The 13,188-nt window shown below is 37.5% G+C and overlaps 1 protein-coding gene across 5 annotated transcripts in view; it reads left to right on the top strand.

Moving 5' to 3' along the window:
* HELZ (helicase with zinc finger) overlaps positions 1-13,188 on the top strand; it is a 160,226-nt gene that overhangs the window by 44,500 nt on the left and 102,538 nt on the right. For 4 of the 5 annotated variants that reach the window (XM_047759040.1, XM_047759041.1, XM_047759043.1 and 1 more), the window contains 5 exons: positions 4,832-4,883; positions 6,048-6,123; positions 8,420-8,618; positions 9,080-9,187; positions 10,247-10,544. In XM_047759040.1, coding sequence (XP_047614996.1) covers positions 4,832-4,883; positions 6,048-6,123; positions 8,420-8,618; positions 9,080-9,187; positions 10,247-10,544 — 733 coding nt within the window. Of the gene's footprint in view, positions 1-4,831; positions 4,884-6,047; positions 6,124-8,419; positions 8,619-9,079; positions 9,188-9,632; positions 9,825-10,246; positions 10,545-13,188 lie in introns of those variants that run through there. The other variant, XM_047759045.1, reaches the window with a different exon arrangement.

Raw genomic sequence — 13,188 nt, 5'->3', positions numbered from 1 at the left:
CTACACCACAGCTCATGGCAACGCCGGATCGTTAACCTACTGAGCAAGGGCAGGGACTGAACCCGCAACCTCATGGTTCCTAGTCGGATTCGTTAACCACTGCGCCACGACGGGAACTCCAGGTTTGGGAAATTTTAGTTTTTAACTACATCTGGCTCACTGTCATTAAAAGTGGGATAATCCTCAAGCCTTCTGTTTTTTGGGCATATGGAGGTTCCAAGGCTGGGGTCAAATCAGAGCTGCAGCTGCCAGTTTATACCACAGCCATAGCCACACCAGATCTGAGCCATGTCTTGGACCTACACCACAGCTTAATGGCAACGCTGGATCCTTAACCCATGAGCAGGGCCAGGGATTGAACCCACGTCCTCATATATACTAGTTGTGTTCATTACCACTGAGCCGCAAGGGGAACTCCAAGTCTTCTGTGTTTTTAAGCAACTAAATGAAGTCAGTGATTTAAGCACTATTTTTTAGGGATTGATTTTAGGTGATGGATAATGTGGATCAGGGTAAATGGTGAATGAAAATGTGATCTGGAGAAGCACTTGAAGGCCAAGGGCAGTAGTGGCATGTAGAGGGCCCATGGCTTCGTAAGCTTCAATTTCTATTCCTCATACAGGCATATTAAAAGTATTTTTATTTACATGTCTCATTTTATTTTTTTCCTTTTTAGGGCCATGCATGCAGCATATGGAAGTTTCTAGGCAAGGGGTCAAATTGGAGCTGCAGCTGCCGGCCTACACCACAGCCAAAGCAATGCCAGATCCGAGCCACCTCTGTGACTTACACCACAGCTCACGGCAACACTGGATCCTTTAACCCACTGAGCGAGGCCAGGGATCGAACCCACATCCTCATGGATACTAGTTGGGTTAACCTGCTGAGCTGAAATGGGAATTCCTACATGTCTCATTTTAAAAATGGCCATTTTTGTCAGCTTTTATGATAAATAGAAGTCCATGTAAAGTGATTGTTTGGCTTATTAAAAATTGGCACCTACCATGTACTAGGTATTTGTTGCCAGGGATATAACAAGACACCCAGGGTCCTTGTCCTCTGGGAGGTTAAAGTCTCAGCGAGGAGATAGACAGTAAATAAATGAGTGAATTAAACAACTACAGGTATAATTCACATTGAGGTAAGTGGTATGAGGGAACAGAATATGCTTCCTATGATGGAAGAAGAACCTGGAATGGTTGGTGACGGGACGAGACACTTAAGCAGAGCCAAGGGTTGAGAAGGTACAGGTCTTGTGGAGCGTGAGATGGAGTCTCTCATGTAAACCTTGACCTCCTGTAGATTCCTTTCCCACTTCAAATGTTTCACAGTTCATACCAACACATAAGTAAGCAAAGAAGATAATCATCATAAATTACAAAAGCTGGATAAAGATACTGTTTGTTTTGTCACCATTAAATAGGCTTTGAAAGATATTATTTTCTTGGAGTTCCCACTGTAGTACAGTGGGTTAAGAATCTGACTGCGGCAGCTTGGGTCACTGTGGAGGTTGGGATTTGATCCCTGCCTCGGCACACTAGACCGAGATCCAGCCTTGCCACAGCTGCAGTGTAGGTCACAGCTGCAGCTTGGATTCAGTCCCTGGCCCAGGAACTTCTATATGCTGTGGATGTGGCCCTAAAAAAAATTTTTTTTTCTTAGTCTTAAATTGTCTTATGAATTAACTGAGAATCAGTAAGTTCTAATTAACTTCAAAACCATTTTCCTTCTTGTATATATATAGTCTTTTTAATTTCTAAGAAGTAAAAGCAGATAGTATGTTTTAGAGTTTTAAAATGAGAACCTAAAATGAACCTTTCATTTTATTAAGATTTTTGGCCTCATTCTCCTCTCTTACTACCTTAATTTGAATTATCAGCTTTATGTCTGATAATCACACACAAATACATATAAAATTTTGTTTTTAGTATTTATAATCCTGTTGGGTATGAAGTCACAAATATCCCTTGGCTTTTGTGACTATACTTTTGGAATATGCGACTTAAATTTTGTATATAATTTCTTTTCTGTCTAACCAAAATAGTATTTTTGGTAGTGAACTGGTACCATTAAAAAAAAAAAAATCCATCTAGAAAAAGCTAACAAACAATGTTGTCCTTATTATTATTGCACCTGGTATATTTAAAAATAGAAACAATTTGTTATTTAAAGATTGGGCTGAGCTAGTGTTTTATTTGTAAATGCTAGTGGATTAGAATAAAGGCATGGAACTAAAGACTGAGTAATGAGAGCAAAAACAATACATCTTCTTCAGAAAATATATCAAATCGGTAGGTTTGATTGTAAATTTATAGAAAAAAATTTTTTTTTTGTCTTTTTGCCATTTCTTGGGCTGCTCCCACAGCATATGGAGGTTCCCAGGCTAGGGGTCTAATCGGAGCTGTAGCCACCGGCCTACACCAGAGCCACAGCAACTCGGGATCCGAGTCGCATCTGCAACCTACACCACAGCTCACAGCAACGCCGGATCCTTAACCCACTGAGCAAGGCCAGGGATCGGACCCGCAACCTCATGGTTCCTAGTCGGATTTGTTAACCACTGAGCCACAATGGGAACTCCTGTAAATTTATAGAAATTCTCGCAATGTGCAATTTGGCTGCTTTCCCTGAAGGTCTTATTAATGACTGAAGATCATAAGCTAATTGATGTTGCCTTTCTGTCTTGGGGTCTGAGCATATAAAAAGAGGTGTTTCTTTTTGTGGTTGTTGTTTTCTTTAAAACACTAACACAGTACCCTGCAATTTATAAGCCACAGTGGCCAAATATTCAGCCCAGGTTTGAGCTCCACATTTTTACCCACTCTTCTGATGAGATGTGCTGTTCACCAGACCCCACCAGACTGAGAAGTACAGTGTCAGCACAGGCCCGCGCTGCCCATGTGCGGGTTGCTGTAGAGGCTGACTCCTGAAATACACCATGTGTGTTTATGCTTAACGCTTTGTCACCAAAACACTTTTTCCTTTTTTTCTTGCATATTTGGTAACTTTTATTTTGCCACATTTTTTAAAGGCAGTTCATACTTGAAGTGAATTTTTAGCTCTTGTATTTATAAATTCTGTGTAATTGGAATCATATTTTAAGGGCTAGTGTAGGACTATGCCTCTTAGATCTTGCTTATAGAATTTTAAAGGATTTTTTTCTTTTTGGTGAGCATAGAGTCCTTATAATGTGAATAGTTACTCCTGATTTATTTGTTAGCCTGTATCTTATATTCAGTCCTCATTGTACAAAAAGAATGTATTATCTTTAAAAACATTAGGGAGTAGTTTGAGAATCAGAAGGCATTTTCCCGTTGAAACAGTGTTATAGTGATTTAGATGTAGCCCAACCTGAAAAGGGTCCAGTTTAATCAGTGACATGTAAATTACAGTGAGATTACTGGCACTTAGGACACTTTTTTTCCCCTATGGTACAAGACATTGCAAATTTCATCTTGGGACAAGGCTTCTGCCTTCTGATTCAGTTCCCCATTTACAGAGTGCTTGTGCTGCTCAAGGTTCTGTAGGCTTTGGAAAGCTGAATTATCCATGCAGAACAATTCACTGGGCCAGGCCAAGATGCACATAGCTTATGTACCCACAGGGTAGTGTGTGGTCAGTAAGTGCTGAAGTGGAAGTACAAGGCAGGGCAAGGAGACAGAGCACCCTGCGGGAAAACCAGAGAGGCTGGAGTGTAGGAACCAAGGTTAAAGAAAGGGTGGAGGCAGCTAAGTGAAGACCCAGAGGTGACTTGGTACAGTAAGTTGGCCATCAACTGGTTCAGGGCTAGATGAGACAGGCAGTAATGAGGCTCTTACCTGGCTCAGTGGCAGTGAGGGTAGAGTATGAGCAGATATGACATTCTAGACCTAGGTGGGTAAGATTTGAATACTCAGCACAGGACAGAAAGGAAGAGTTCAAGATGGTTTTCAGGGTTTTAGCCTGGCTCTTTCTTGGGAAGATGATTCCATTAACTTGAGATAAAGAGCACTGAAGGAAGATGAAATTTGGGGGAAAGTTGATGAGTTTTATTTTAGACATACTGTGTTTGGAGTGCTTGGGTGATCATCCATCCACCCATCCATCCAGATTGACTGAGCCTTCATTCATTATGCGCCAGATCCTATGAAGCGCAGGAGTGCCGAAAGGCAGAGCTGCAGGCTGTTGACAATGGATCTGCACACGGCTGAGAAGGATCCAGCATATAAAATGCTGTAGAATAGAGCTGGTACTCAGTTGAAAGTGGGGATATGGAGCTTTGTGTAAAGTTAGAGCCAAAGGGGCAGATTTAGGATTTATCTGCACTCAAGGAGTCAAGAAAACCAGGAAAGCAGAGTGAGTGGTTCCCCAGTCATTGCTCTTTTGTGGGAGAGGGGCTCATCCCAGAGTGAGGGGGCCTTGGCAGGGATATGCTCCCAGGTCCTGAAGTGCTGCTGCTGCACTTGGTGCAGGAGGAAAGGCACCTCACTAGCCGGTCATATTCTAGATGGTAGAAGAGAGTGAAGTACCTGAAAGAATGGAAGGTGCTGCTTCCTGGGGTTCAGGACTGGGGACTGCACTTCTCTTCTTTAGCTCCTGGTGTAATTTTTATGAAAGGAATCTCTGTTGGTTTCCTTAATGAGGGCCACACAAATACTTCTTTTCCATATTTAAATATAGTTTTACATAGAGCAAAGAGCAAAAAACACCACTTATAATATTATTATCTATTAAATATTTCTAAATATTTGATCTCAAGCTTTTTAAGAAAATCTTGAAAATGTCCAAGTTTAAGTCAGCATCAACTCGTTATTTCTTATTATAAAAATGTCTTTCATTTGAAAAATTGCAGACAGCAACTAGTAACGTCCTTTCTGGATATCATGTGGAAGACATAGACGAGGGTAAGTACTAAACTGTGTCCCTTCTGGTAGCTGTGGTTCTGAGCATTGCTTTTTTATTGATTTTGGGAGGAGGTTCACTGAGTTACAGGACATGTTAGTGGAGGTGTAGGAGCGAATATAAAAACTTCATTTTAAGAAGGAGTGTGGATGAAAGCATTTCTTTCTTAGAATAATAAGAGTAATGGAGGTGGGAGGTAACGCCAGAAGTCATCTATTTCATCTTTTCTCCATGTACCTAGTTCTAAATTTAAGCCTCATTCTTAGCCATCTGTAGAGGGAGATCTTTTTTCTTCCTGTCTGGTACAATTATTACTTCTGGAATAATTGTACAGGCTAGTACAATTATTACAGGCTCGTACAATGATTACTTCTGGAAGTTCTGATCTGTAGGCTGAGCTGTTTCTGCCACACTTAAAAAGTGCATGATTTCCTCTTCTGTTGCCAGAGGAAGGTGAAGGGAGCCCAGCATTCACTGAGTGCTTGCTAAATGATGTCTGCCGTGTAGTGGCTCTCACAAAACAAATACTGACTTCTTAGAGCCCTTTTCTAGCCTAATGATGTTCATTACGGTTTGGTAATTTTGTCAGCCACACAGAAAACAAAAAACCTCATGGTATTCAGAGGTAAACAAAAGTTATTTTTTAGCTCATCTCAGAATTCAACTTTTTGAACTTTATTTCAGTAATAAAAAAGGATGACTTTATGCCATAGCATGTGTCAGACAAACCCTAAGGACTGTGGATGTTAACGTGGAACTTCTTCTCACTCCATGTGCAGTGTTGGAATTGGTTTTTATAAAGTTTCCTTCCAGGATACCGTCATTTTCTCATTCCCGAAGTAGTTCCTAATAGAGACATAGCTCATGCTTAAGAAATGACAAGCATTCCAACATATCCCCCCTTTAGATGTGAGGGAGGAGACTGAACTGGAAATATGTCCACCAGTTGCTGGGATTGAGTCAGGGTCATTGCCTTGTTTTAGCTGCTGTGTAACTGCTTCTTCAGTGACTTCTAAGTTTCTATGGCTAATTGACTTAATTCATTTGATTGGTAGATGACGGTGTGTTTGGAGGGTTTATAATATTTATAGTATTTCTTACACATTAAAATATCACAATTATCAGCAAGCCTCAAATGATAAGACTATATCCTCATTACTCTCTAGGATCTTGTAATGGTTGGCATTTCCGCCCACCACCCAGGGGAATCACAAGCAGCGAGGAATATACTTTGTGTAAAAGGTAACGTGAATTTTTTTTTTAAACCAATGACATGTCTTTATTCAAAGCATAGTTAATTTTCCTTCACTTTTTGAAAAGTAGTAATTCAGATTTAAAGGAGATACTATATGAAGGAAGAAGTATAATGATTAAAGAAAATGGTTTATTTTCAGTTTGAAACAGAAGCCGTAATGGTCATTATCATTAAACAATAAAAATCAAAATCATATTGATGAACCTTCTTTTAATTATAAATGACAGTGGTCTAAATGTAGATTAAGACTTTTGTAATACTAGTTGGATTATTATGATAGTTTAATTGCTGGTCTCTTGTTTATGTGCAATTTACCTAAATTATGGTGATCGAAATTGAAGTTATACAAACAGAAGTAGAGCATAAAATAAAGAAATGTTAAATTATTTTAATAACTTCTAAAAAAAGAAAATCTATTATCTTCATGTAATCCTATGTAGAACTTGAGTAATTTTTATTTGAAGGGCTAACCTTTCAACATTTAATAATTATATATTAAGGTGGAAAGAGTTACTGAAGTCATATTAAGAAAGGTTCTTTTTTAAGAAATCGTAAATATGGTTTTTTAGATGTAATTACTCTAGATTGCTTTTAATAGTGAAGGAGATTTGATATGTAGTTTGGATGATTGAATAGTTAAGAGATCAGATTTGATTTTATAGTAGAAATAAGAAACTAAGTAGTACATTTTGAAAATCCTGATGGCATCATGTTGTAGGACAGGTAGAACACAGTCCTATGCAAAGGAAATACGAGAAAATTTATAGTCCATGTGAGAGTATTAAACTTTTTTTTTTTTTTTTGCTTTTTAGGGCTGCACCCGTGGTATAGGGAGGTTCCCAGGTAGGGGTCGAATCAGAGCTATAGCTGCTGGCCTACACCACAGCCATAGCAACACAGGATCCGAGCTGTGTCTGCAGCCTACACCACAGCTCAAGGCCATGCTGGATTCCCGACCCACTTAGCGAGGCCAGGGATTGAACATGCATCCTCATGGATACTAGTTGGATTCATTTCCTCTGTGTCACAGCGGGAATTCTGAGTCTATCAAACTTTTCAATTTTTTAGGGAACTAATTTAAAACAAAGCAACAGAAAGACAGAAAAATATTTGTCTCATTAAGATATACTTCAGAGAAACAAAGGCATGATTTTGAGTGTGTCTTATGAAGCATAAGAGGACTTAATAAATAGCATAATTTAAGTTCAAGTACTTTGTGTACCACCAAGAAAAGCTTTTAAACACATTCATCGTTTCAAATAGGGTGAACCACTTGATAATGTACATTGTGCTGTGGTTCATTTTGTATTTCTTATTATCAATATTTTTCCAGTTTGAAAAATATAATATCCCTTTTATGCATTTTACTACTTATAGTTTCCTTTTCATTTTTTTCTCTCATAAGCTCTCTTAGTAATTTTTTAATGTTTCAATTATTTAAAAACTGGCTGTATCTATTGTTTTATAGCATATTTAAAATTAAAAAAATTACTGATCAAAATTTTGCACTTTTATCTGCTTTGATCATTGAGTTGTCAGTGGAATTTTCTGAGTCAAACACTGAGAACTCATTAGCTATGTCCTTTAAAATAGGAACGTTTATGAATTTACCCTTTGAAGAATTTAATCTATTGAGTTAATTGTGATTCTGATATAAAACTTTTATTCTTAGTTTATTTTAAACATCAAAAGTTAATAGTGGCCCAGTAGTTTGATAAATACAGGTAATAGTAATGTAGCAAAGAGTAAAGACGTTATGTTTGAAGGTGAAAAGAAGAAGCCTTGAAGTGTTAATTTCAGTGACAGAGTGCATTTTTTTTTTCTTTTTTCAGAATGAAATTCCCAGTGTGTGGAAAATTTTCTTTAGGTCACGTCATTTTGGGAAGTAGGGCCTACCTGTGTTTGATGAGCTAATCCACTTGATGTCAGTGTTGCTTTAGAAAAATTCTGCTCTAAGAGGAATTGTTGTTCTATCACAAAGGCAGCAACCTTCGCAGTGCCGGTTTTTGTGGGTGGGGGGTGGTTATGAACATGATCTGCTTTGGCATCCCCTTCTTCCCGAGAAAGAGGTCAGGGAATTTGGGGAGTTGCTGTTTTGATTAACTCTTGTAAATGTTCTCTAAGCCTCCTCTTCCCCCTCTGTGCAAGATGTGATAATTATGGTCTTTCAGGAGGTGAAGTTTTGTTTTTGTTATTGAAGAGTCAGAAGGAAAATGCTGGAAGTTTATCTTTTAAATGGTCCAACAAAGTATATGATAAAACAGTCTTTCCTATTCTACTTAGATTTTTAGAGCAAGGAATCTGTAGGTATGGTGCCCAGTGTACTTCAGCACATTCCCAGGAAGAACTAGCAGAATGGCAGAAAAGATATGCTTCACGGTTGATAAAATTGAAACAGCAGAATGAGAATAAACAGCTCTCAGGCAGTTACATGGAAACCTTGATAGAAAAGTGGATGAATTCATTATCTCCTGAGAAAGTGGTGAGGAAAATAAACTCCATTTTGTTTGTTTGTTTGTTTTAAACAGTGACCTTGTTTGAGTCTTGATTTTATTTCGTGCTGTGTGTTGGTTTATTTCCCTATCCTCTATATCAAACACTTGATTCTTGGTGAAGTGTTTTTATTAGCAAAAGTAGACCCATTTGCTAAAATAAAGAGCAGAACTAAGCTATTTGTTTGGATATTTGCGGGCATTTTATTAATTTGTCTTCATTCAGGGAGTTTTTACTGCCATTTGTTATTGTTTAGTTTTCTTACATCTCTTATTTTAGCTTTATTATTTTTTGTGTTTAAAAAAATAACTGAAAATTGATGTATAAAATACCTTGCTTTGCAAACAGTTCCATCAACATCTTTACTGTTGACGTTTATTTATCATGTCAGAAATTTTTGTTTGTGTTTTAAGGAATAAGAACATGCCATTAACTGCTCTCTGCTTTCAGCTTAGTGAATGCATAGAAGGAGTAGAGGTAGAGCATAATCCTGACCTGTCCGTTACTGTCAACACCAAAAAATCCCACCAGACATGGACCTTTGCTCTTACTTGTAAGGTATGAATTTTGTGCTAATTAAAGAATGTGAAATTTTTTTTTTTTTCAGTTTTCTTAAAGCTTTTTTGGACCTTAAAATCCATGTGTTAAAAGAACATTGGAAATGTTTTAATCTAAGTACATTTTTATGCAGGTTCTATATTGTGATAAAGTGTATTTCTGTATTTTGATCATGAAAGGTACATTTTAGATTTTGAGATAAAATCTTTGCAGATGTTTAGAAACTTGCATATTTATTTATTTGGTGAAGAATTCTTTGACATGTTGTCTTCCAAACTTGAAACATAGGATGGGGTTCATGGCTTATAATTAACTATTTAAAAATTGAATTGTTTAATATGGCAGTTCTAAGATAGTCAAACAATGACAACGTGTTTTTATTTTGGATTTGATGAAATCGCAAATTCTGTAATAATAGGTTTTTAATATGAGACATCTTCTGCAGTGCTTCCCACCTTGAATTATAATATCCAAAGTTTAAGAATGAAGCAAAGTAGAACATTTCTGTGAATATAAGCAGTGGAAAAGTTTTGTGTACTTTTTGGTGACGTTTCTTCCACTGTACCATCTGCATCTTGGGATGAAAAATCTGGGAACATTTAGCTTCGGCCTTGAACCCAATCCAGTACCTTCAGAGGTAATTGCCCTCCTATGAAGACTTCCTACTTGAGGCTAGAGAAAACTTTTTTAGGCCAAGGGTATGGAAAGTTGGAGGCGATGGTGATACAGGGTGATAGCTTGCCATGGTGAAAAACGAATGTATCACAGAAGGAGCCAGGAGGCTAGTCATGTAGCGTAAATATATCGCTTTTTTGAAAATTTCAGTTTCATTGAGGTATAATTGACACCATAAATATATTATTTTAACAACAGGGTTTTTTTTAACCATTCTGATTTTTTCCTTAAATGGCTTATGAGTACAATTTGTGATTTTAACATAGTGTTTTAGAAGCATGGGAAAGTAAAAGTCCCTTATGGAAGTATTTTCATTGAAGAGGCCAATTACAGCTGGATTTTTCACCCCCTTGTACTCAATGAATTATTTTAACTTCCTTGTAGCCTGCAAGAATGCTGTATCGTGTAGCATTGCTTTATGATGCTCATCGTCCTCATTTTAGTATCATTGCAATATCTGCCGGAGATAGTACTACCCAGGTATCACAAGAAGTCCCAGAAAACTGTCAAGAATGGATAGGAGGAAAGATGGCCCAAAATGGATTAGATCATTACGTGTATAAAGTCGGGATAGCATTTAACACAGAAATATTTGGAACTTTTCGCCAAACCATAGTTTTCGACTTTGGATTGGAACCAGTACTCATGCAAAGAGTAATGATTGATGCAGCTTCTACAGAAGGTAATATTTAGACTTTTTTCCCCTGATACAATGTGTTAAAAGGCACTATAACAGCAGAAGTAAAAGATATGTATTGGCCCCTAAATATTCCATGGCTAGGGAGGGAGTAGTAAGGAAAAAGATCCCAAATTAATTGACTCATTTACCGTGTAATGGGATTAGAATGGTTTGCATTATGCCCTGGTCACTTTGTATAGTCATCAGGAAAACTTGCTTCAAGGTTCCCCAGACTTGTGAGTAGATGATCAGGTCTCTTTTGGTCTACCAGCTTCATTTGATGATTTTAGCACAGTAAAACCTTTCAGTATTAGTTTGGGTAGAATATCATTTTAATGGTAATTGTGAATACACCTGTAATATCTATTTCCATGTTTGATTTTGTCCAGTTAACTTTGCTGATACTAGCACATTATATCTGAATGAAAAATCCTAGATACAAGCTTTCATTTGACTTCATGAGTAATAAGGAGACCAAGGTGTCTTTAATAGGATCTGCTTCATGTTCTCAGAAAGAGGCCCCTGGTTTCAACATGTAAGCACCTGCAGGAGCTGATACATTACTTTGTAAATTGTCATGTTATGGCCTATACCTAAATTTTATGTCATGATCCAACTGGATAAGGGAAGGACACGTTAGCCTACGTTTCTTTGGCTCTGGTTGGACTTATGGGTGCTTTATTTTATTTCACGAACACTAAGTATTTATTTAACAAACAGTTCTTATAGCAAAGCCGTACGAAACTTGCCATTGTGTTGGCTACAGCTAACCGTATTGGGGAGGGTGTTTTTCATTATGTCCACAGGGTGCCATATACGAGAACCTAGAAGTTATTTTTTTCATGAGCAAATACTAGGATTTTATTTTTTGGACATAATGAACAGGTGGAGCTGGTTCTGTCTTCTTTCCTTTATCTGCTAGTAAGCTTAAAGCAATGTTTGTGCCGAAATATAACAATGAGGCATTACCTTCTTGTATATGTGCTAATAATATGATTCATACTTCATTTTCCCCATATTTCTCACTTACTTAGATCCCTTTTACTTGTTTTTATTCTGTTGGATTCTGCTTTTGTCATCTTCTTGCTGATCTTTGGAATAAAAATATGTTAATTCCCATAGCCAAGCAGATATGATAGTTCACAAAATAAAAATATTTGTTTTATATTTCCTCGTAGAGGAGTTGGCAGTTTTTTTCTGTAAAGGGCCGTAGAATAAATATTTTAGGTGTTGCAGGGCAGCTGATCTCTGTTGCAGTCACTCAGCTCTGTTTTTAGTGAGAAAGCAGCCATAGACAATATGTAAATGGATGAGCATAACTGTGTTCCAGTGAAACTTTATTTTCGAAAACAGCAGCAGGCTGGATTCGTCTTGCATGTAGTGGTTTGTTTATTCCTCTACTGTGACATTGCTTTTAGAGACTAGAACTTGATAACTGCTAGATAGTACCCTTTTTAAATCATAAGGAGATTTAAAAATCATAAAGAGAGATCAACATGCATCCCCTACCTTCAAATATAATTCTAAAGGGATGTTCTTGGTTTACGTGTGGGTTGTAGTTTAAGTTTGCTTTTAGATTGTAGCCTTTAACTCATTTCCCATTTCCAGTAAAAATAAGTTAGTAAATGTTGTCAAAAATCTGTACTAGTTAATAAAAGCCTCTTTAATAATGTAAAATGTTAAATATCTGCAATAAAAAGTCAGAGAAAATGATACAATTAAACTAGATGATAATAGGAGTTCCTGTTGTGACTCAGTGGGTTAAGAACCTGACATAGTGTCTCTGAGGATGCGGGTTCAATCCCTGGCCTCAGTGGGTTAAGGATCTGGTGTTGCTGCAAGCTCCAGCACAGGTCACAGATATGGCTTGGATCCAGTGTTGCCGTGGCTGTGGTGTAGGCCAGTAACTGATTTGACCCCTAGCTTGGGAACTTCCCTATTCTGCAGGTGCAGCCATTAAAAACAAAAACAAAAAACAAACAAACAAAATCCCAGATGATAACAAGGGAAGGTGATGATGAAGAAAGAGGATTTCAGGGCACCCTCAAGGGCTTGAGAGATTGAGGATGCTTTGGCTACTTTTGCCTCAGCTATGTGCTACTTTTCTAGTTGGAGAAAAAGAGCAGTGGACAGACTTCAGAGTTAAATAGAACTGGATTCAAATCCTGATTTTCCCCCCCTTGTTTCCTGTATGACCCTAGGCAGAGTATTTAATATCTCAGAGTTTCATGTGGAAACATCTGCAAAATATGGCTAATAATATCTGTCATAGAGGATTGTTGTTGAGACTTAGAAATAAGCCTTGCACAATATCTGTAACATAGTAGGCATTTAGTGAATAGGAGCTGCTATTTTTATGTTAGCCATGATTAGGGTATTTTCTAGTTTGCAAATAGAACAAAAAAAGTAGGAAGAGAGAAGGATTTTTTTTTTTTTTTTAAATGAGGACTGAGACTAGGGTGCAGCCAAGGGATGGAAAAGCAGAGATGCAAACCTAAGTTATTGAGGCCACAGCACCTTGACAAGAGAAGTTGTCCAAGATGAATGATGTTTTAAGACTGGTAACTGGAAGAAATACAGAATCTCATTTCTGATGTTTCTAATGTATCAGTTTGAAAATATAGTGAAATGTATTTTTCATTCTGAT

This window comes from Phacochoerus africanus, chromosome 14 (genome assembly GCF_016906955.1).
Source record: "Phacochoerus africanus isolate WHEZ1 chromosome 14, ROS_Pafr_v1, whole genome shotgun sequence".
NCBI classification, from domain to species: Eukaryota; Metazoa; Chordata; class Mammalia; order Artiodactyla; family Suidae; genus Phacochoerus; species Phacochoerus africanus.
This window is presented reverse-complemented; position numbering and strand designations above follow the sequence as displayed.